Source organism: Melanaphis sacchari, unplaced genomic scaffold (genome assembly GCF_002803265.2).
Source record: "Melanaphis sacchari strain LSU unplaced genomic scaffold, SCAv2.0 Contig25_pilon_pilon, whole genome shotgun sequence".
Taxonomy (NCBI): domain Eukaryota; kingdom Metazoa; phylum Arthropoda; class Insecta; order Hemiptera; family Aphididae; genus Melanaphis; species Melanaphis sacchari.
Genome location: NW_020271133.1, coordinates 1 through 26,354, shown reverse-complemented (window position 1 = coordinate 26,354; position 26,354 = coordinate 1). Strand labels below are relative to the sequence as shown.

Genomic DNA, 26,354 nt, shown 5'->3' with positions numbered 1-26,354 from the left:
GTATTTTTAAAATATTATATTTAAAAAAATTTATATTCCTGAATTAAAATAAAAGTTATAATAAACATAATTTATATATCATGTCTGTAATTATTATCAATCAATTTAGTTATACTTAGCTATTTACTTAATTTCTTAGTATTAATAAGAGAAATAGGTTGGCTAGATTTAATTAAATAAAAAGCGTAGTACTTAATTGCTATTATTAATAAAATAATTTTTTTTTCCATGCGAGTTGATCTATGAAGGAAATATGTGTTCTCAATTTCAATATACTCGTATTTGAATCTAAAAATAAGTTTAAGTATAGAATATGGATACCTGAATATATATTAAGTGTTTGGGGACTTTGGGTCGTTGGGGAAGTTTAGTGGTTCCCTTTTCTTTAATCTTGACGTGTATGATATTATTATTCTTATACTGTTTAATATTATGTGTGTAACGCATATTACGTGTATAAATTATTTAATGCACTTACCTTGGTTATAATTGCTACTGTCTGCTATACGAAATTATAGTAATTGCAGAGATGTTTTGACGGGGTTGAGTTCAATGACTGATATCACTATGATGTGTCTAACGCGTAATTTGATTTGTATCGGTTTAATGTATACAAAGTGTAACTTGTCATTTTATGTGCGGTTTTTTTAATGATTATGGATCAATACTATGAAATTTCAAAAAAAAAAAAAAAACAAAAAAAAACGTGTTTCTTTCATTTGAATATGCAATTTTTTTTTTTTTTTATCACAATTTCAAAATGTTTAAACATGCAGTGGTATCAAAAGCTAAATCGGTTTTATTTTTTTATACGGTAACAATTACATTTTTAATAGATTTTAACAAAGCTCTCTTTTCTGAACATTTTAATGATCAAATTATCAATTTTGATTCACTATCATAAAATGCTTTCTATGTATTATATTTTGTTGTTAGTGAATACTAATTTTACTTGAATTGTAACATAAGTTTAACTTATCTTTAATATATTATTTAATCTAGTATAGTTATACTAATTGTGATTTGTTAAGCTATCTGACACTACCGAAGAGTCATACATGGACCGATCAAAATTCAAAAGTGTCCTGATATTCATGTACACTATTTGTTATCTTATAATGTACATACCTTAATGCTAAACTACCTCTATAGGTCTATAAATTTAGCACCCATGTACTCTGGAACTATCACGTAGCTATATATATACCGATTCAAATTCAAAAAAAAAAAATAGTATTTCTACCTAAGTTATTTAAATACTTTATATTTATATAGTATGATAAATACTAATTATTAGTTCTATGCTATGTTATACTAATAAAATATATGTAATAATATATGGTCATTAGCCAGTTAAAAAAACTAGTCAATAGCTGTTGTTTTTATCAGTTCTTCTTATATAATTGTTGAAACAGTATCTTCTTTACTTTTGATGTGTATTTATCGTTAATTCCTTACGATACATAGTTGTATAATTAACATACACATTTTAGAATAAAGTTTAGTAGCGTAGTATGTTTGTAGTTTTGTAGAACCTTAAAGCATAATAATAGTGTGTCTGATCGTAAATGAACGTGAAAAGTTTGAGGAATATATATATGTCTATATTCTATATTATGATGGTAAGATTAGTTACCTTTGATAACTAATTTGTAAATTTCGATCAAACTTATCAAAATATTTTGTATTATACTACATTTTTTGAGGAAAGTTTATATTTAGAAACATATATAAAAACTATCATATAATCTTTAATGTACTTTAATTTTTAAATTTAAATGTTTAACCGACGTGCTGGTTTAAAATTCTACAAATATTTTATTAATAATTAAAAAATGATTCATCACAATTTTTGGATAAATATTTGTAATAATGTTTGATGAGTATTTATTTGGTATGCGAAATTTATTGTGAGTATGTGCTATGTATACGTTATTATGAAAAATCGTATTTCCAGTGTTGGAAAAAAATGCGTTCGTAGAAATAATATTATGGTTAGCGAAACTCATATTTTAAAAAACATGAATATTTTTAATTTTTTTTTTTATTTTTTTACAGTAAATTAAATGTGTATATCTGTTAACATATAATTATATATAAATTAGGTTAGATTTATAAATAGGTTACCAATAATTTTTATAGTACCTAAGGAATTTCCTGCAGACCTAGATAGTTATAAAAAAATTTAATTATTTAATGCTATTATAGTAAAGATAATATACCGAAAACAGCTTAGGAGTAATAATCATTGAGAAAACCTCGCACCAGTGGACATCACAATTCACAATTTTACAATATTATCGAACATAATGACAATAAATATTGTAAACTGCAACTTACCTTCAACTTAGTAGTAGAATTCCGAGTTTTTTCATAGCAATTAAAATTCATATTACATATTATTATACCCATTAAATTTTTAAATTCTAATCGGAGATCTCTTAGCGCTATGTATGTTATGTATGTTTAATGCACAAGGCATTATTTAAACCTAAGGGGTGGTTCTAGAAAGAGGAGAAAGTTCCCAAACAAAAAAATCTCTATTTTTCAATTTCAAATCGTGAAAAGTGGTTTTACGTGAAAATTCTTGTTTTTTCTATTTTAGAATGAAAGTAGAATAAATAATTTATTAATTTTATGTTCAATGATACTTTTTTGAATAGAAAAATGTTTTCCAATTATTGGATTTGTGTGAGATTTCTAGTATTTTTTTCTAGTATTTATTTCTACTATTTCTAATAGGATTTAGCTAATACTTTGATGAGTCAACATTTTTTTAGTATTTTTTTTTTAATAATCAAGAAAAGTAAATACAATCATTGTTTTTTAAAATTTTAACATTCTATACTATTAAAATAGTTATTTAGTAACGCAGATTTTCAAAAACTTAGATCTTTCTCGATCAGAATCATTTTTTTTCGTACGCAATGATTTATTATTGCTTTAAAATCACCTCCATTAATACATTAATACATTAGTGAAGAAATACACCTGAACCCAGCTATTGTATAGCAAAATAATTATAGGTACTTCCATTAAAATTTTCTTTCCTAAATGTTTTGAAAAGTACTAGAATCTTATCTTTTACTTTTGACTCGCATACCTAAAACAAACACACATACGAAAACCTATCAGCTTTTTTTTTTTTTATCAGCAGAAATAAATTTTCAAGTTGAAAATCAAAAAAAATTTACTGCTTTAGTAGATGATGACAGAAAAATATATACATCAAATTAAAAATATTACATTTATAACTCTGCTTAGAATCTAAAAAGAAATAATTATAAAAATAAAAATAAAATTTTTTTAATATAGTATACCTATTATGTTATTTTCAATAGTAACAATACATATTAATTAGTTTCACTTTGGGGGACGTAAACTGATTAACATTGAATTGAATCTTGCAAATACTTTTAGGTTATCGGAGTTGAATTCGACCAATATTGTTAGATTATTCGAGTTGAGTCCCTTTCTTTAACTATAATAATAAGTATAAAGAGTAAATTAATTAAAAAATATTAAGAATAATAATAAATAAAGGTACTTTTTACCTAGAGAATAATTTTTTATCGACAAATATAAAAATAAATACTAAAATAAAAAGAAAATTTTTCGTACCTATAAATATTTCAAAAAGAGTTAAAATTGTATTAAAGGTATTGAAAATAATAATTCAGAAATTTTAAGTACATACTTATCTTATTAATTTTGGAAATATAACAAAATATTAAAAATTGTTTGAGGAGAAATAATTATTTTACGGGTAAATATCTAAACATAAACTCTATTTTTCACTTATAATAATTTTATAATTAATTAAGTATTAACTAATTGTCACCGACTATATATGTAGTTATGACATTTTATCTATATAGACTCAATTCAAACACATAGAAGTAGCATTGACTCAATTCAATATCACCTCGTAAACTTTTTATTACCCAAAGTATTGCGTATAACAATAGTTGATTATAAAACTTTCAAGATAGTTCTAAATTAAAAAATCATTTCTGCTCTCAATTTTGTGCAAAACTTGGGATTAGGTACAATTGCAAGATTTCTTAATACAACAATATTATAAACAAATATTAGGTTAATTACTTAATATATATATAGGTATAATATTTTAATATTAGAAAAATGGTAATATTATTTTATACCTTTATTATTTTAGTAGGTAGCTCCATTGGGAACCCTCCTACATCGCTCCTCTTTCACGATATGTAAACCACCTACATAATTAATACTTGCTGTAAAAAATTTTGTATAGTAGTATATTTCTTTTACCTAATAAAAAAAAAAAAAAATTTTTATTATATATTTTACTGAAAATTATTTCACTTTATTTTGAATTTATTAATATCATATACTATAAAATATTCTTTTTCTATCTCAAAAACCACAATAAATATAATTCCTAATAATTAAAATTTATACATCATCTGTATTCGATGGATTAACTTTCCTTGGTGAGTGTTCTTTTCACGGTTTTGACTACACATAAATATTGTTTGTGTGGGATGGGTGTTTGGTACTAACGACTAACGCAGCTAGTAATAATTATTAAAAGAACATATAAAAGGCACATGCGTTAAACGTGAATTTATTTTTAATCTAAATTTTTCTCAGTATTTGCGTAATTAAAATAAAAAACCTATATTTTTTATAGTAACTAATAGAACTTAATCTTTATTGATTATTTCGTAGAACTTTTTGACGCTGTAGCACCTGCACGTAATATTATGTGTAGATTTTTAGAATAGCACCCATAAAAAACCTCTATATTTTTATTAATATATATATCATAATAACCTAATTAATAAGTATTCAAGAGCTCATTTCTACTTCATGATAATATAAAATTATAAAAATGTAAAGGTTATTGTCATCAAAAAAATAAAAATGTGTATATATATATATATAATTGTTACTTAATTAATTTTATATAAAAAAAAAAAAAATCATAAAAATTATAAATTATAATAATATAGACAATAGAACATTTTTAAATTATTTACGAATCTTGAATTATTAAAAAAATATAATTTTTTTCATAATAATCGGTATATGAGAAGATGTCAACACACTGTTATATACGTTCCACGTGTATATTTAATAGACACGACAAAAATTACACTATCAATGTATATTCACTTAAAGCAATCAACTTTTAATACTAAAAACATAATGTGTAGTATACGGGTATACAAAAGTGGATTTATTTATTGTAGATTATTTAGTGTTGATAGCTCAATCACAATATATTTAACAGTGCCTGTAAAAAACCATAATTTTCGTGAACATAGTTTTTACGTGTTCATAAGTCGTACTAAATAAAAGTCGAAATATAATAATATCGTACATCTTTAATCATTGTTCGTAGTTACAGTTTGTTTATTACACTTTTTATCAATTGAATTTGCACCTTAATACACCACCAAAATACAAAAATCAATTGGGTAGGTGCTAGGTAGCATTATGCAAGCATATATGATTGGATTTTTCTACAAAAGGTAATGATATAATTCAATGTAATATTCATATTAACAAATAAAAATATTGTAAAATAAAATAATTTAATCGTTTAACACTGAAAATATAAAATACTTTGTACCCAAATTGCGAGTTACCGAGAAAAATATCTAAAATTTGTAGACCACGAATTTAATTAATTTAACGAAATTCCCGTGGTACAAATAATATATTATCGCATTGTTTTTTTAGTTGTTTTTTTTTTCACAAATAATAAGTACAGTACTTAATTATTGTTCTTAGTTATTTTTAATTAAATACGGAGAAAGTAAAAAATACGATAACAGACGTTTGCGATAAGTAAAATCACACCTACCACTGTTACATTATTCAGGTATAATTTATTTATCCATTTTCAAATTTTTATAAACCCCGCTGTTATAAAACAACTGTACTCGTGTTTTTTTCGTATTTTATTATATTTAATTTTAATATTCCAAACGAAACCATTATTAATCATTATAAACATATTTTGTTTTATTATCATTGATTGTATGTATAGTTTAAAAATACGTTTTTTTATTTAGACTATTCAGTTTGCGGGATAATTTAAAATGATTAATGAACATTTTATGGGAGTTTAGTCGTTATTAAGGTATGAAAAGAATCTCAACAAATATTTAAAGTACAACGAATAGATTTTCTCTTATTTAAAATTACAGCAATCTAACATTAGATTCTGTGAATCTAGTTCTAAACAATACTTTCAATAATGTCATTACACATTATAGTATTATACTATTTTCGCATATAAAGTACTTATTATATTATCAATCTTATGTTAATTTGTATCTCGGATAATTATGACTTGACCCATACATTCAAATAATTTATTTTCTAGAATACAATTTCAATGTAAACTGTTTAGTACTGACATCAGTACCGTTTATGTATTTTATCTATATAATATAAACTGCATGTAATATAATAATTTAGTAAAAAAATAATGTTTCCGGTTTTTTATCATTATACGTGTCGTTAGAGTAAAAATGTCATAATATAACGCTAAATATGTCTAATTATATTCCACTAGTTGAAAAGCTAAACTTAAATCAATGTATATAGAAATACCAATAGTGTTTAAATATTTAATTAATGATGTAAACTAAATTCAGTTACGTATGTAGTAAAATAAAATAATATAATAATTCCAAGTTTCATTGTATTATAAAATGTACTGTTGTACTCACAGTATATTTTAACTAAATAAAATAGACATTATATCTAAGATGTGAACATTGATAAACCCGTATAGATAAATATTATACATCATATCATCATGCATAAATGATTTTGCTATAAATGTAATAGATTTATTATATCGTATGAATATTCAATATTGCTTACAAGTTAACACAACGTCTCAAAAAATAATAAAGTAATATAAAATCTGCCAAATAAATGTGTTTTGATATGAATATTATACTTAAAATATACCTATTATTTCAATTATTTCAAGAACGAATCTAATTCCATTTCAAATTATTTTTTTTAAAGTGCCAATTTAAATTGTGTACCCTTGTACGTACTGAAAGAAACCCCGTTCAAAGCTCATTATATTAAACACTTGAAAATACCTTACTCGTTATTAGAATAATACTAATAGTACCTACTGTACCATATTTAGTTACATGTGTATATACAAGCTATACTATAATCTTAGTTGGGAGTTTGTACATTTGCTGATCTTAAATAAAATGATTCACCTCCAAAATAGCGAAGATAAAAAAATCAAACACAAAATATTGAATACAAAACAGCGAAAATTATTTAATTAAAAGAATTAATAGCGAATAAAAAATAATGAAAAATATTTAAAAAAAAATTAAATTATGACAACAATTAATTATTAATATTGTATAGGTAACTATGAAAAAAATAATAAAATATACTATATAATAATAAACTAATATGCCAAATTACAGGCAATTTTAAAAAAAAATGTAAATTATCACTTTCGTCGTACATATTTACTAATTTTTGAATCCGTCCAACCGAATCTTTGTACTTCTTTTTTTTTTTCTTTATATTATTCATTTGATTACTAATAAACCACGATTAAAGAATAAAGATATCTTTAATAATGCTACTTAGCTACAGATAATTTACTTACTTATGTCTAAAAAAATCAATATCGATATTATTGTCATTCGCTTTTTAGTTCGCGGTTTTTTTTTCCATTATTTTATTTTCGCTATTTAGATGGGATATCAAATAAAATCGTTTTTAGATTAAAATTTATATTATTTAGGTAGGTACTCTAAAAATCAAAAATGTTAAAATTGCTTGCCGAATTCGGATACTATCGATTTATTATTAATGGGCATTAACACTTAAACTATTTTTTAATCTATACATATAGTGTCAATCTAATGCATAGCATTATTCCAACAATACCGAGTTATGTAAAAAAAAACTATAAATTGACTTAAAAAATTGCAAATTTAATGTTGTGCATTTTAAACATTAATTACATAATTGTTTTTTATATTTATTTGTATATAGGAAATCCTTTACCGCGCTTAATGTGGAATATACGAGGAGAAAATATAGACAGTTCATCCGACATTAGGATGGATGATAATACAGTGATCAATATATTACGAATTGATCACGTTCATCGAAAAAATCTCGGTAGAAAACTCATTTGCGAAGCGTCCAACGTGCCAAATACCATTCAATTATCTACGTCAGTTATTATGAATGTTTATCGTAAGTAAATTATTTTTAATTAACCTAAGCTGTTTAAATATCAAATAATTTTGCAAAATAATATGCAATAAATCCAAAATTATAATGTATATCATCATGTTCATAATTTAAATTTAAAAATAAATATGAATCTATTTTTACCTTAATTTAGAAATTTATGTCGAACACCAATAATCATGCCATACTAAAGTAATATACGAACGGTGACTTAAATTTAAGGAAAATGAGTAACCATATTTAAACTATCGAAAATTTCGAGTTATCTAGACTTGAGTTCCCAAGAGTAATGTAAAATAATTTCAATTATACGATACTTCATATTTTACGGATGAAATGTAAATACAATTAGGATTAAAAGTAATTACTTATTAATTGTTGTGGATTGTATTGCATATTTATACGCTATCTGCAAATTAACTTATAAAACGTATGCATGTGTACGTTTTACTACTCCATTGATTATTGGTTTCATATAAATTAAATTTTTTTGAAAACCATTATCAATGTTATTTATAATAATTATAAAATTATGTTTAAACTTTTTACTTTTCACCATAAAAATGTTAAATATTTTCCCAATTATAATAATTTATTCTTTGACTTTACTTATTTGTGAATGTAATAAAAAACTTTTAATTTATAATCCATTCATTTATTTTAATTTAATAATTAAAAGAAAATATTTTTCTAAAAATGTTGGTGTGTCATACGAAGAAACAAAGTAATGTTAAAAGTTTAATAGCAGAGACTAAGGCCGCATACAGGGTATATTAAAAGTACGTCCGGGGATGAAATAACTTACTAAATCCCAACCGTTCTTTATGTATATAAATTGAGGGATTATTTATGCTATCATAGATGATAAAACTTATTTTAGATGAAATGGATAATTAGATTCTAACTAAACTTTTTTTGTGACTGTACTACTAAAATATTCCATATTGACAAATTTGTAGATCTACCGTTGAATTGAAAAATATAGGTATTTTTCTATCATTTTAAATGCTAAAAGTTTTTGATAATTTTCATGTTCTTTATTTTTGTTCTGATAAAATATTTCTTTAAACAATATAAATTATTATAAGAACTACAATAATTTAAATTTAACATTATAATGTACTTACACTATTTCTACCAAAAATATAACCCTTCTGGACAAAATGTAAAACTTGTAAACTGTTTTTATTGTATGTATTTAACAGTCTAGTTATTGAGTATGTCAATTAATATTATTTTAACAAATATTGATGAAATTGTAAGTACTTAATACAAACCGCATTGACGCAATAATGACACATCAAATTTGATAGTTTGAGCGAAGTGCTATAAATTATTCTCAAGTCATTATTATAAACCCACAATAATCAATAATGCATTCAGGCTATCAAAGTGTAATAATATTAAAGTTGTTCATTACAAAAAAAACTAATCGTGTAAAGTAAATGTATATACGAACATTAAACAGTATTTATATTAAAATTATTAATTTGGGAATTTATACAGCCAGTAATGAAAAATAAATTAAAACACATTTTTATAATTTATCGAAAATTAATCTTTTCACATTGATTATGTAATTATTTTAATTATGATATTTGATTTAAATCCCATTACAAAGAAAAAATAAATTTCTCAGTGGAATGATAAATAAAAGTAATAGCTAGTTGTATAAGAAAAAAAAACTTAATGTTTTTGCACTTAATTTTTATCACCTACATATTTTACGTATTAGAGTTTTCATTATAAAATAAGAGTTTACTGAAATATAGTTTTCTTTATATTCTATATGATAAGATTTTTTTAACAACAATTATTTAAGTATACAAATTATTTTCATAAATTATAATTATTATAAAACGTGATAACTTAAAATAATAGGTAAGTATGTGATTTTCAATTAGTTAAAAATATACATAGTAATACAGCTATTTATTTATAGGACAAGAGTTCTTATAAGTACGTTTCATCGGCTAGTGATTTAATTCAGGCAATGTGGTTTAAATTTATATTTTATTTTAAATAATTAAATTATAGGTGTGTTAATATTAAAAGCTTAGCGTATTTACTAAATAGATTTATTTATTTTAAATATATCAGTAGGTAGGTAGGTATGTATAATGATAAAAACAAATTAATATTGTCTCGGTATTTAGTATTTTCCGATGTCTATTTCATAAAAAGTTACCCATGTAATGTAAATTTAAAAAAAATCAATTTAATAACATTATTTTAAGCGTAAAATTATGGCTTATATTTCACGAATAAAATAAAATTTGGATCCATTACAAGAAATCTAAAAACGACTTACTCGTTATTAAGATCAAAATTCATTAATTGGTTATCCGTTTTGTGAAAAGTTATATTACCTGATGTGGATATACTTTACGTACATATACAGTCGGTACCATCTATAACGACATATGGGGTATAACGACGTTAATTTCAAGGATCCAGCAAAATTTCGTTTATTTATACATATAAAATAACTGGTTAAAACGATATTGGACATAACTACAATATTGTCCAATACGACTTAAAAATCGGGCCGCAACACATATTTAAATTGTATGTAACGACTGTATATTATTATTTTCACAAATGATCATCTAACATTATCGGTGTAATTACCTACATAGATAGGATATCTTCACACAGTTACTATGTAATATATTAGGTGCTTTCATGCGTTTTTAAAATAGCATCAAAGCTATCAAAGAGATAGAAATATAATACACATAGTACATATTATGAGGTATTACCACAAATCTACAAATATTGGTTTTGATATTTTAGTTATGTTAGTGCCGTTGAACGTGTTTTATTAAAGCATTAAAATAAATAAGTGAAAACATTTTTCTGTCAAAGAAAAAGCGCATCTAATTTTTCGTTCGGAGAACAATGAAAAAAAACGGTAATATTACGACTGAATTTGGTGTAAGTCATTCTACAATATCTATAATATGGAAAAGTTGAGATAAAATAAAACAAAAATTTGAGTGCGAAAGATATAATGTTAAAAAAAATTCGTGATAGTGATCATGAAGATATTGATAATGCTTTATTAAAATGGTTTAAAACACAACGAAGTTCCAATATATCGATTAATAAACCGATTTTACAAGAGAAAGCAAACGACTTATCAAAACTATTGGGTAAAGATTTTTCATGTTCTTCATCGTGGATTCAGCGATTTTGGGTAAGACACAATATTACTTTTTTAAAAGTTAATGGAGAATCTGCCAATGTAAATATCGATGAAACAACCAAATGGATGGAGATGGTTTGGCCAAAATTGCGCAAGGGATATGATGATGCTGAGATTTATAATTATTGTGATGAGACAGGATTATTTTTTAAAATGCTACCTGATAAAACTTTTAAATTTAAAGGCGAGGTTTGTTCTTGAGGAAAAATGTCTAAAGAAAGGTTAACCGTACTTTTGTGTGCTAATATGACCGGAAAATCAAAAAAGAAACTTTTTGTGATAGGAAAATCAGAGACACCACGTTGTCTTAAAAATGTTAAATCTTTACCAGTAATTTATGAAGCAAATAAACATGCATGGATGACATCTGAATTGTGGGATAGATTTTTACGGAAATGGAACAGTAAACTAAGAAGAAAGACAGAAAAGATTTTACTATTAGTAGATAACTGTCCATCGCATACTAATTTAAATTATTTGCATTATATTAAGCTAGTTTTTTTTTACCCCCAAACTGCACACCAGCATTACAACCAATAGACCAGAGGATCATAAAATGTCTCAAAACAAAATTTAGAAAATTATTATTTCTCAAAATGATTGATAATATTGAACATAAAAAAGAAACCAAATTAAATGTCTTGGATGCCATTTTGTTTTTAATTCAATCATGGAGTGAAATAACAGTAGTAACTATACAAAATTGTTTTTCTCATGCGGGATTTCTCACTTCAGTACAAAGTTCTTCTAATTCTTTAAACATTCAAGAAAACAATTTTGACTATCCAAATTTCAAAAATGTTGTAGATATAGGCACTAAGGTAGCAACTACAGGAATACTAAGTGACGAGGACATAGTGAGCACAATATCTAAACCAAACGAGAAAGAAGAAGAAGAGGAAATCACTGATGAAAATAAAGATTATTTAACCGTAGATGAAGCGTATAAATCAGTAGAAAATATTGTTAATTTTTCATTACTAAATAATATTGATTTGAATCAAAATTTTAATTCATTAAAAATCATTAAACAAAATATGTTATTAAATGATAAATCAAAACAGCCAAAAATCACTGACTTCTTAAAATAATTGTGTAATTTTTAATTTTGTTATTGATTAAATTAATTGCACTGTTTAAAAAAATTATTTATGTAAGCAATATTTTAAATTTTAAATTCTAAGTTATAATAAAATTATGTTTGTAAAATAAAATTTAGGTAAATCAAATTAAAATTATAATATATATTATATATATATATATGTGTGTGTGTGTGTGATATAAAAATGCATGTACAAGTAGAATACTAGTGTATAATGTATGTATATAAAAAAAAATCAAATTTAGTTATAGTCCCTTGACCGTCGTTATAGATGATACGGATTGTATATATAGATATACACGAAGTATATAAACAAATATTGATATGCATAGTATTTTCTTATAACTAAAAAAATATTATTACCTTTATTGTAAACATCTATTTTATACAATATTGTAGTTAAATTTCAAAAACTAAATTCTTTTGTGAATTTAAATGAATCTCTGTCTATTTACGCAAAATCATGTTGTAAGAAAGAAACGAGAGTAACGTTTCTCAATTCAACATCTGCATGGAAAATTATATGATTGAAAAATAAAGTACCGTATATGTAAAATTGTCTCTAGAGAAAATCTATTACCAAACGAGACATAAAATGTGAAATAATTTTTAAACATTATAATATCATATAACAAATTTCTTTAGAAATCAAACTGAAAAAAACATAGACTCCTGTGTCAAATAACTTATTTACGGAAATATACAGGATAATTTACCAAGTACTGCTTGTATTTACTTATTTTCAAAGAAAATATTTTAACTCTTTTTTAAAATTGTTGTTTTATTTGCTATGAATGTTGATAAAAAAATTATTCTCTGAATCATAATCATTAAAATTTAATATCTCACATAAATCTTTTTTATATCTGTATAAAAATGTTATAAACACATAGACACAAGTTGTTTTTTTTTTATATTCATTTGAAATTTAACTTTTACAAACTTCGTTAAAACCACAAAGATTTACAGGCTATATGTATTTTACATTAAAAAATGTATTAAATCTTCAATTTTAATAAAGCTAAGATAAGAAAATTCAATAAAATGTTCTTCGTAAATAGGCAATACTGAAAATAAAAATCTAAAAAAATGTACAATCACAGTTATTTTTTATTGATATTTTAAATTCAAATTTGATTCATGTAGTACCTCCACTGGAAGGCCTCTACGCTCTGTTATATTTACCTTGTTATTTATTTATTTATTTATTTTATTTTTTTTTTACAGTATTACTTTCTCAATTGTTCTTATTTTTTTTTTTTTTGAAACAGATTCATGATAACTTAAAAAATTTTATAAAATTCTTATTATACGTATTAAAAATTTTACTAAACGCAATCACATTTTCACATTGTGTAGAATAATTATCATTATAAGATATTACCTATTTTTACTAGTTTTCAGTAAGACAGTATTAATTCAAAAGTTAATAACAATAACATAATATGGTATAAGTAATGAATATTATTATTATAATATTAAAAAATATCAATAATATAATAAATGCAATGTTTTCAGTAAAAGTTAAATCAACCTACTTTAATACTAATAATTAATTAAATAACTTTGCAACTATATTAAAAAACATATCATACTTAAGCTGGCAAACTTTCCGAATAGTTTTTCGTATATATTGATATAACATTGAATTCAATTTTACACATTCATTACTATTGCCCAGCCCATACTTGGAACTTACTGTATAGCATATATTTATTTACTTATTTTAGATTCTGAACGGAGTGATGAATGTATTAATTTTACAATGGTGTGTGTGTGTTTTTTTTTTTTTTTGTGTGTGTGTACAAAATAAGTAGTCGAAATAATGCTTCAATTTTACAGTGAAGCCATTAAGCGTAGCTATCACAGGAGCTGAACACCCCTTTCTCTCTGGAGAACCAAGTAATCTCGATTGCATTTCATATGGTTCGAGACCAGCAGCTAATATCACATGGTACCACAATGGACAGGTCATCGAGTATGAAACAAAAAGGATAAAGGTACGTACATTGCCATTTTAATTTGTACTGTATTCTTAATTTAATATTATATATGTACTATTTAATGAAATACAATGAAAACAAAAATATATATACGATTGAATAGTTTTATAGTAAATTTTTAAGACATCGAAGTATTTTTGGTTCTTGAAATATCGACCACAACCTTTTGAGCTTAATTTAGCTATTGTTTTTGTGTATTTTAATTATTTAATAAAATGTATGACCTAAATTAGTTATAAATTATTTTGACTAATTCTATAGTAAATGGTCTATTTGTGACAATTAGTTAATATCCCGTCGGTTGTACAATCATAATCAATTTAAATTAAAAAAGAAAAATAAAAATATTAAGTACTTCTCATTTTTTTTTTATTCTTTATTAAGCAAAATTTTTATAGTTATATTTGTATAAAATGCAACGCAAGTTTTATTTTAAATATTATCAAAATGTGTTTATTAACCTGATTTATTATTTATTAAGTAAAATAATTTGAATGAGTACTTTTATAATATACTAATATATATAAAATTTATAAAATATTTAAGATAATAATTCGATAAAATACATAATTCTAAAATGAACATCGTAAAAATGGATTTGAATAACAAAATATTTTCCTTAAAATAACAATTTTTATTTATTCGCAATCTATTAAAATATTAAACATTTGAAATTAAACTTTACAAATATTTGAACTAAAAATGCAATTAATTAAAAATAAAAAATATAAATTTCTTAGCTTCGTATCATCTAAATATGTTTTACGATTAATTTTTAGGTGATGGGAAATAATAATATGACATGGAGTACTTTAAAATTAGTACCAACTGATGACGATAATCAAAGCGTTATATCCTGTGTGGCAAGCAACATATATTTTCCAGATGATTCAAAAGAACAACAGATAATACTTAATGTTCATTGTATGATATTAATAATTATATAAGTCTTACGTAATATTCTATTGCAAGTTATTTTTACTTAGATCCTCCAAGGCTACAAATATGTTTAGGCAGGAACCTAAATGTTTCTAACATTAAAGAAGGATCAGATGTGTATTTCGAATGTACTATCAACGCCTCTCCGAAAATAACCAGACTTGATTGGGATCATAATGTCAGTACAACAATTCATACACATTTTTAATTGATAAATACGTTATAATTAGATAAGCTATTAAGCTAAAAAATAAAATATTTGTTACCTACCAATAGATTATTCTTTATTGAAATATATGAAAACTGAATGTGTTTCAATAATAATTTTAGGGATCTAGTGTTGGACAGCACGAAAGTCGAAAGACGATTGTGAGTAATCAAACATTAGTTTTACAATCAATAACACGTAAAGGTTCTGGAAGTTATCGGTGCATAGCCTCAAATGCCAGAGGAAAATCGATAAGTGATGCTTATCACCTTGACGTTAAATGTAAGTTCATATAATAATTTAAAAAAATTCTGTTTAATTAAAATGTTGTATTAAGAGTTTTTAGTGAGACAAAAAGAAATTTACTAGTTTTATTTATTTAATGTCTTTTCTTTTCATAAATTATATTTTAGTTATGAAATAAATATTTAATTATCTACATTTTACTTTTGCTTAATTTTTGACGAATAACTATATTTCTTTAAAATTATCGTGTGCTCAGATTTTCTTGATTAATACTTATGTTGATTGTCGCCATACACATACTATGTATCATATATCCAAAATGAATAAATATGTATAAAAATAACTTACATGTTTTAAAACATACACTTACAATAGAATTATTGTTATTTATATGTTATAAGAAATTGTAATTTTTTATTTTGATGGTCATAAAAATATTAATATCACACTAGAATTACTGTTATGTGATCGCATAGAATATTCATTATAGAAATGAAACTATTTTACATGTATTTAATAATACTTATTAATTGTTTATTATACTATAAAATATTTCTGTTTTAGACAGATTTTCATAAAATTTAGAAGTTTAAACTGGCTTTTCAGTTCAAAATTTAAATATAAAATATTAACTCACACAAAGTGCAAAGTATATGTAATATTATTTTATATAATTAATTTTATAAAATCTCGTAAAGGCTAAATACTATATATGTCAAGATAGTAATATTATTTAAGGCTCAAAACTATAGTTTAACAACAATTGTAATATAAATCTAAATTAATAAGCTCATTAATTACACACACACACACACACGCACACACACACATAATATAAATAATATACCTACTATGTACAATACAATAAACATAAACCTTATTTATATGATTAAACTTATTACTTTAAGTTTTACAATAGTTATATAAATATTTTTTTTAGGTACTATTAAAAAATAAGTAATTGATTAGACGTATAAGCGATGTAGGATTATTTACGCATCAAGTTCTAATTTTTACTTATACTTGTTTACTTTGATTTCAATAATTAAGATAGTACTTATTATTTTATATTATGTGATATTGTATTTGAGAAATATGTAGTCAAATATGACTTAATTCAAGAGTAAAGTATTTTTAATTTTTTTTTTTTTTAATATACATAACATGGCAATCAATTAAAGTATCTTCAGTGTTCAGTAACCACTGTATACTTCGTGACCTATAATGCTTATTAGTTACCATTTATTAAGACCATAGTTATATCAACTACCACGTCGCGTGATCCTAACTCAACTACAAATCATAGCTGCTAGTTTGTTAATATAAACTATAGCTTTATTGGTTATTTATAAAAATTATATTAATTCTAACAACTTCGAACAAACATGTATATATATTATACATTATTTATTTATTTATTTATTTTTTATATATTTGTTTGAAAACTCTAAAACTGTATCAACGAAATTATAGACGAACCATCTTGTAAAACCGATCAACAACGCATATATGGTGCACACAAAGGAGAAACTGCATGGGTCAAGTGTGACGTCAACAGCAATCCTATTCCTACTTCGTTTCGTTGGGCTTTCAACAACTCCGTATCTGGTTTGATTAACGTAGCGAATTCAGATAAAAGTATGGCCATCATTAAGTTCAAAGTATCAGATTTCGGTACACTCCTGTGCTGGGCAACCAACTCTTTAGCGACTCAATCACAACCTTGTGTTTATCACATTGTTCCAGCAGGTAAGTCGGAATCCAAGAGCTTTGCTTTAAAATATTTGCAGTGAATTCGGAGATAACCAATAGTACGAATATATAAATATACCCATATGTTTTATAATGCAAGCAATTTTAAACAAACTAAAACCTTAATAACAATTTTAATAATATCAAGTTACGATAATCAAAAATATCCACGTGGAATTTAATTGGTTTTAAAGCAGTACCAAATTTAAATGTAGATATACACTATAGTACTAAACTTACACATATTTAATTAAAACGCGATTTAATGAAGTACCTTGTCAATATTATCAAAATATATTATTATGTAATATATATAATACTAAATATTATATCTTTATAAGTATTCATCTAAGATCATAAAATATTATAAAAATAAATTTCCTTTTTAAATTATAAATATTGACATTTTTTTTATATATATATAAAATTTATACACTCTACACACAATATGGTTACAAACCAAGATTTTAGGATTCATAAAAACTAATTTATCGTAGAAAATAGAAATAAAATTTCTTATTTGTAAATTTTTGCTTAAAACCTCATTCTATAATAAAAACCATTAGTGTGATATGATTAATAACCGCTTTTTAATTTAAAAAAATATTAAACCAATTTTAAATACATAGCTCAGTAGATTGAAAGTATGAAACAAAACAAAATCTCAATACCTAAATCTGTATCGTATCGCTATTAACTTATTCGAAATAGAAAACTTAATTTTAAACTAAGAATTATATAATGTGTACAACTATTTGCAGAGTTCTGCAGATTTTTCCCTGTAGGGTCAATACTTTTATCCAATTTACTACCATGCTCTTATTTACTCTTTATATAAATATTAACTTATATTCAAAGTCATAATTTATATATATATATACAGGTATGAAACTAGGCCACAGAAGTACTACAAATATATGGCAATAGTTCATAATATAACTCATTTTAGTTTTTTTACTTTATATTCTACATAATAGTTGGATATTTTTATGTATAGCTAAAGAATTCATTTAATAATAAGTAGCAAGTCTAGTGATGTTACGAACCTTGATTTTTAAGGTCGAACCGAACCCGAACCAAACTCTTTTTTAAATTGACGAACTCGAACAGATCCGAATCTACATATTTTTAATCGAACTCGAACCAAACCGAACTTTTCAAAATATTTTATCGAATTCACACCGAACAGTCGCGCGTTATAAGAATCCGTACCCAAGCCGCGCGGCAAAAAAATCGACAGCGCGACTGAGATTTGAATTGCGCCGCACCGCGGCTCGTCTACAGACGCGTCATAGGAATCACATCTTAATAATTATTAATTACAATAATAATGTTGGATCGTCCGATCGTCGACTTGTTTTTAAATTCTCTGGATCGATTGTTGAACCGAACTATTAGGTATTTGGTTCGGTTCGACTATTTGCAATTTTTAATTCGGTTCGGTTCGAAAATCAAACAGTTCGTAATATCACTAGTAGCAACTATTAAATAAATAATTGCCCGATGCATCTTTTTTACGCAATTCGTTATTCATAATAATTAATATTTAAATTTGATTAAATTATATAGTTAATATCTTCGTAACATTTCTTAAACCTAAGTTTGATTTCCTGAAACTTAAGTTTCGTTTCAGTTTTATTTATTAGTAAAAATATAACTGAAAAGAAAACTGTCAATAATAATGTGTAAATAATATTCAGCATTCAACTTATTATTATTGTAATTCGATCAGAAAGTATATCATGTTTTATTACGTAAGCTTAAAAAATATGATACCTAATTTTTCAACTTTACGTATAATCGAATTATTTTAGTCGATAAAAAAGTTTATTTATTTATCCATTAGATTTTACCAACTAGAAAATGTCCTTTTTGTTTTATCTACTTGTTCTAGAAAAATACTATATTCTCGATATTTTTTTTTTATTAATTGAACTTTATAAAACTTTCAAAAGAATGTTTTTCTAAAGACAACAAAAATCAAAGTATTTATAGGAATGTTAAATATTTGGAATGTGCCTATTTGTTTTCATTCTTTTAACACCAATTGCAATGTTTCAGTAATTGAATTTTTGCGTGTAGCATGCTGAACAAATTGGAATGTTTTCTAAATGACACTTTAAGTATAAGATAAAAAAAACAAATGCTCACCTTTCCTATTCTAACATTTCTCTCTCTCTCTCTCTCTCTCTCTCTCTCTCAATAAATAAATAAATAAAAATACTAAAAACAATAAATTTATACAATTACTTTTACCCACATAATAATATATAAAAAAAACGATTTATTTTCTTTAAATGTATCTATAGCAAATTGATTCCAAATTATAGTTGTTGTTTGGCTTAGAGTTATGATCTTAAATAACATTGTTAATATTTTTATATTCATTATACCTGGTAGAATTTCTTTTTAAATAAACCTTTAATAAACTAATAATTTAATCAATCAGCTAGTTTTGATTATATAATATATGAATTCTCGTAACAAGGGATTTTAGAATTTATAAGCTTGTAGTCATTTTTTTTTATTTCTAAATAATATTGTGTACATTCATACAGTAAATAATTGTAATAGTATTTATGAATAAATTATTAAAAATAAGTGTTGTTCTGTTCTTGTATTATTTGGATTATTTATCTTACAACAACAGCCGCAGAATAATTATGTGTAACAATCTTCAGTCTTGATTATTTTTTTATTATTATTATTATTTAAATAAATCTACGGCAACATTAATCATTTAGTGCTCTTGACAATATTAATTGTAGATAACGTAGAAGTATAACGATGCACAAATAATGATAAAAAGACTACTTAAAATACTAGATGATACATATAATAGAGGAGATTTATATTATCTTTTTGAGTAAATTGATGATAATTATGCATTTTATTGAACTAAAAATAGAGTTAAAATTGAGTGATGCGATGAGTTAAATGTTTTATCAGCATATCACCCATGAAATAACTATTTCGATTAAAACTATTTTTTAAAAGAATCGTAAATACTTGATATTTTTACCACATGTTTAAATGATTAGTTTCTTTACTTGATAAATTTTTAAAAAATTTTTAACTATTTTGGAATTATTTATAGACATTTAAAATTTTCAGCAATTTTGTTTTGTTTAAATAAATGTAATTACAATTTTTTTCGCTCGGTCACACAACTTAAAATTGTTTACAATATCTTGCATAAATTATTTTTAAAGATATGTAAAAATATTCAAAATATATATAGCACAATTTATTTTTATAAGCATTTGAAAATCAAATTTTTATAAATCATGACAAAATTTGTCAAAAGCACGAAAATTTGCAAATTATTTTGTATTTGAAAACTTATAAAACGTGTAGTTTTTATAGTTAAGGTTTGAAAATTTAATATAAAGTTTTCCATAAATATTACATACTGAAACCTAAAAATATAAATGATAAAAATAATTTATTTTTTTTTTTATATATATTGATACTTTAAACTTAAATTTAGACAAAATTATTATTTATTATAAATAACAATATTTTCCATACTTCATTATTGTTTGAAAATATTATTCGATTTGTAGGTATAAAAAACTTTTACGTATATTATTATATTTTATACGCACAATATTTTTGAATACAATGTTTTCGGATAAATTACTTAATTTACTTTATTACTTACTAAATACTAATAGGCCTAATAGGTACCTAGTACAATAATTGACTAATAATAATATCACAAGACATATCAAGAAATATATTTAGTCATATAGGCTATTTTCACTCAGCATCGTTTTTCGTAAATAATTATACATCGTTGAATTAAAATTTAACATATCTATCACAGCAGCCTTCTCTACACCTACCACATAGCAATACGGAACCACCTTCCCCGGTTTTTTTAATTTATGAAATTATAAAATTTATTTTATTAATTTATTATTTTCTCCTGCTTGATAAATAATTACTTAAGTCTATTGTATAATAATACTGTAAAAAAATATATAAACTATGGCGTTATTTAAAATAATTCATATTATACAAAAGAATTACTTTAAATTCGAAATTGTTTATTCGTTTAACACAATTGGATTTGGATGAATAACGAAAAGTAATTTTCACTTAATTATGAAAAAAAATGTTTGTAAAAATATATATTATTATATAACCTCTTCATCTTGAAAGCATTATAAAAAACTGTTATATATATTTTATATATATATATTATATATTATATTTATTACTGCAGTGGAGGAACGACTGAGTATCATAAATGTTTACTAATTTTTTTTATTTTACCCGTTACCTCAGTCCTATTCGCAACTAATATTTTGCGCGCTATCTTGTGATTAACACTCGATAATTAACATATTATTATTTCATGCTTCAGGTATTTTTAGTGCATAATAATTTCATTGTTCACAGGTAGGCCAGATCCACCTAGAAATTGTTTGCCAGTAAACGTGACGAGTACTCGGTTCACAATTCGATGTGAACCCGGATACGGTGGTGGACTTCCGCAGTATTTTGCATGCACAGTTGCCACGATCGATCGACCAGATGTGGTCGAAGCCAGTTACGTTGGTCAAACCGGTCATGTGGCTATCAAAATTACCGGATTGCGACCGTCCACCCGATACGTGACCACAGTGTACGCAAGCAACGCAAAAGGCTCAAGTATGGGTCATGTTCGCGTTTACGTCGAAACAGCTCCTAATCCCAAGGACCCACATGTAGCTGGTCAGTAAACTTAAATTCTCAAATTTTAAAATATTTTATTTTTTTAAATTTTAATCTCATATTTATTATCCCAGATTTAAAAAATAAAAAAGTATACTTATAGATTAATAGTACTTTTCTCTGAAGAACAATTATTTAAATGATGAAAAACTCAAAAATTGTATTAATAATCAAATAGTAATTTGCTATTCGTATTTTAACGAGTTCTCGATATATCCACTGGCAAGACGGATAAACAGCTTGAATGCAATTCAATGTTTTGTCCAAACTACAATTTACTATAACATTATTATTATTATTATTATTATTCTAAATTATAATGTATTAGCATTCATAATATTTCGAATAATTTCTGTAACATACCTACACTGTATAAATGATAGATACGAAATACAAAATATTATATTTACGTATAATTATATAAATAGTCTACAAATACGAGTATGACCTGAGATAAGAGTATAAGATTTTTAGAAAAAATAAATAAACAATTAAGTTATCTTATTTCTTTAAAAATGAAATTTCATGTAAAAACATCTTATCCCTTGGACAATAAACAATGTCCAAGTGTATATACAATCGAACAGAACAAATTTCTTTGCTGTCAGTTAATACATTTATTATCGATCGAACGCTCAATGCAAATTGTTTCATACTGACATAATTCTAGTCACGTAAATTATCTTTCCTTAGAACTTTTACATTTCCATTTACTAGTACCGTAGTTACTTGTCTTCTCTTTTTCCATCTTAGTAATTGTTCTCTTCAGTTATAGATTTAATCACAGACGATTACACGTATTACGGTTGCAAGTAAACAAAAATTTGACATATTTATCAATAACAAAATATAAATAATAATTATAAATTAAATATCTATTTAAACCATATTTACAATATGACCGAAGAATAGTTCGTTTATTTTACTAAATCTTTGTTATCGTGCTGTTGAAATTAACTATCAAGTTAAATATTTTATGAATGTAATTTATTTTTCATCATATATAATTTGTAAACATTCAATCGTATCTAATAACCTATGACGAGTAGCTAAATTATTAATTACATAATTTTACAACTTTTTAATAGTGTTTTCTCGAACCATTTAAGAACTTATTATTTGTTATCAATATTATTGATAAAATAATATAACCATTTGAACACGATCGATTTAGTACCAAGTTTAGAAATATTTGTATAATATTAAATAATGACGTATGTGCCTATTTGAAAAACATAAAAAAAAAAAAAACTTAAACTTATATTGTTTTTTTTTCAAACTATAGCTAAAGTGTGTTGTGTCATTGTTATAATATTTCGTATTTTAACGTACTCGAATATTAAAATAATATTCACACTACTATTTCTTTTATTTTTCCACTTGATCCTAGGAGATTCCACCAGCACTGCTACACGGTTTTCCGAAGCCGCACACATAGGTATCTTTTTGCTTGGATGCTGCTTCGTGGGAGTGTGTGCAATGGCAGTAGTCTATGCCAAACGGTTGGCGGCCAACGTCCGCGGACGATCAGTATTCCGGGAACGGCAAACTGTCATGATTCAAAACGGCGAAGAAATTCAATTTACAGGGTCCAAGAGTGTCGAAGAACGTCCAGTTGTCACAAGTTAGTGGAAATAATGAAAGGGAAAAACAGGTCCCTCGCCGTAGTCGTGAAATATTCAATTTAAAAATAAAACTATCACTCGGGAACCCTCAACAATAGATTATGTTGACCTGAATTGATTTTTTTATATATATACGCAGACAGTTTTAAATTTTGAACACGTTGCTGGATACTAATTTAACACTGTCAAGTGTATAGTTTCTGGGTTAAATGATACTATATGTACACGGCTGAAACAATCTCAGCAGAATATATCATATTATACTTTAATAACTATCTAATATCATATTATAAAGGATAAAATTGAAAAATTTGGACGAGGTTCACAAGCCTAATATTTTAATATTATGTTCAGCACTCGACGTACTTCTAGAGCAGAATAGTAATTACCGTATTAATATTATTCATTAATAATTATTGTACCATAGTTTTTATAATTTTCACAGAGAACTGTTAAACAATTTTAAATTATTCTTAAAAGTAATAAATAATGATTTAAGATTCGGAATATTCATTGAAGTAGTATCGATACATAATATGTACTTAAATATAAAGTGAAACATTTTAAACCTAAAAATATGAACTTAATTTAGGTAAACAAATCAGAAAACAACTACTATTTAATTAATTTAAATAATACGTCTTCAAAATATCAATCTTTATAATCAAATTTTGAAATTGTTTTCACTATTATTTATAGTTTTGCTTAATACTATAAAAAGTCTATAATTGTTTCTTTTTTAGATTTTAAAATGCATTTTTTATGCTTTTGTTTAAAATGAAAATGTCTTGCTTATTTTACACTGTTGAATTTACGAAAAAAAACTAGGGATTTCAAAAATATGTTTCTTAAATAAATATCATTTATATTTATCTTTTAGTCTATAAATATAAGTTTACCTCAATCACATATATTCTAATCTAACTCCTGTCAGTAACACACTTACATGTTACATTGTTGTAACGTAACACTATGAAACTTGAACAATAGTCGTTCGTAATAAATTCTAAAGTTGCCTATTTTGAATGTTGTCTCAAGAAATGCAGAAATTTGTTAAAAAAAAAATAAACGAATCAATAAAAAAAAAAACCTTATTACACGCGCAATAATAAAAATTATTATTTTAATGTTATTATAACTACATATAGGTACCTAGAAAAAAAATTATTAGTGTGGGTATGTGAAAATAATTTTTAATTAAACTTAACACTCGAGCCTTCTAAAGTCACACTGCTCAAGTTGGCAGTACCTTTTAACTATCAATTATGATTTAAACTATCACTTTTTTCCATTAACGACTAAACAAATGATAGCGAGATTAAATAAGATAATATTATATCTTTTGTGCTATCTCATGCATAGTATGACACATAATAATATAAAACATACAATATAGTTATACTTTAATATCAAATTTATAAGGTATTGTATAAAAATATATGTAAAACCTATGTTAAAAAACTCAACTATTTTATAATAATGAACAAAGATATTATATTTTTAAACCTTTTTTAAATAATATTATATCGTATGTATTTCATTGACTCTTCTTCTTTTGAACTTCTCAGTGGACAAAATTGTCATAGTAATTTTATTATATTATCATTTCCGTGGTTCTCAACCGGTGTGTCGCCGAGTAAGTCCAAATGTGTCACGTGAAGTACTAATATTAAATGACAACATTTTTTAAACAATTATTTTATATTGTATCTTTGGGCCGCCTGAGTTAGTAGGCCGATATCTTCCCAATCTGGGCTTGAGTGTGTCGCCATTTTTATTAATCTAAATTAGGATATCGTCATACAAAAAAGGTTGAGAACCAATGATTTAGAACACTGATGTTAACATTTGGATGATAGTTTTCAATATTTTTTCGACGTTCCTTACAAAACTTAAAAAAAAAAAAAACTTGCTTTAATAGATCATTTAGCTTTGTATACATTCTGTTTGTACTATAAACGTACTTAATATTGATATGCCATTTTTAATATTACAATTTTAATTTGTTAAAACAATTCTAAACTGTATCAATTTCAAATGTGAAATAAATTAGTGAATCGTAAACTTTTTGAGTGAAAATTATTAACAAAAGCTTATGTTATTATATTTTGTAAATCCTAAACTTTATGCTGGTATATAAAAGTTACATTTACTAAAAATTTCTGGGGGCATAGATGCGAACATACTATGCAAAGTATCTTAATATGCGTTTTCAGTATAATTTCGTTACAGTTGTGCCCTCCTAATAGGTTGTTATTTTAACGTATATATTATTTTAAATGTAACGATGTATAAAGAAATAATC

The 26,354-nt window shown here is 24.4% G+C and overlaps 1 protein-coding gene across 1 annotated transcript in view; it reads left to right on the top strand.

The window, feature by feature from the left end:
* The window catches only part of LOC112595184 (nephrin-like), a 57,111-nt gene extending 32,745 nt beyond the window's left edge, over positions 1–24,366 (top strand). Inside the window, exons 5-12 of the mRNA XM_025340308.1 lie at positions 8,041–8,247; positions 14,397–14,554; positions 15,337–15,481; positions 15,544–15,674; positions 15,827–15,986; positions 17,424–17,699; positions 22,110–22,424; positions 23,815–24,366. Coding sequence (XP_025196093.1) covers positions 8,041–8,247; positions 14,397–14,554; positions 15,337–15,481; positions 15,544–15,674; positions 15,827–15,986; positions 17,424–17,699; positions 22,110–22,424; positions 23,815–24,053 — 1,631 coding nt within the window. The 3' untranslated portion in view covers positions 24,054–24,366. The remainder of the gene's footprint in view (positions 1–8,040; positions 8,248–14,396; positions 14,555–15,336; positions 15,482–15,543; positions 15,675–15,826; positions 15,987–17,423; positions 17,700–22,109; positions 22,425–23,814) is intronic.
* Positions 24,367–26,354: the final 1,988 nt, after the last annotated feature.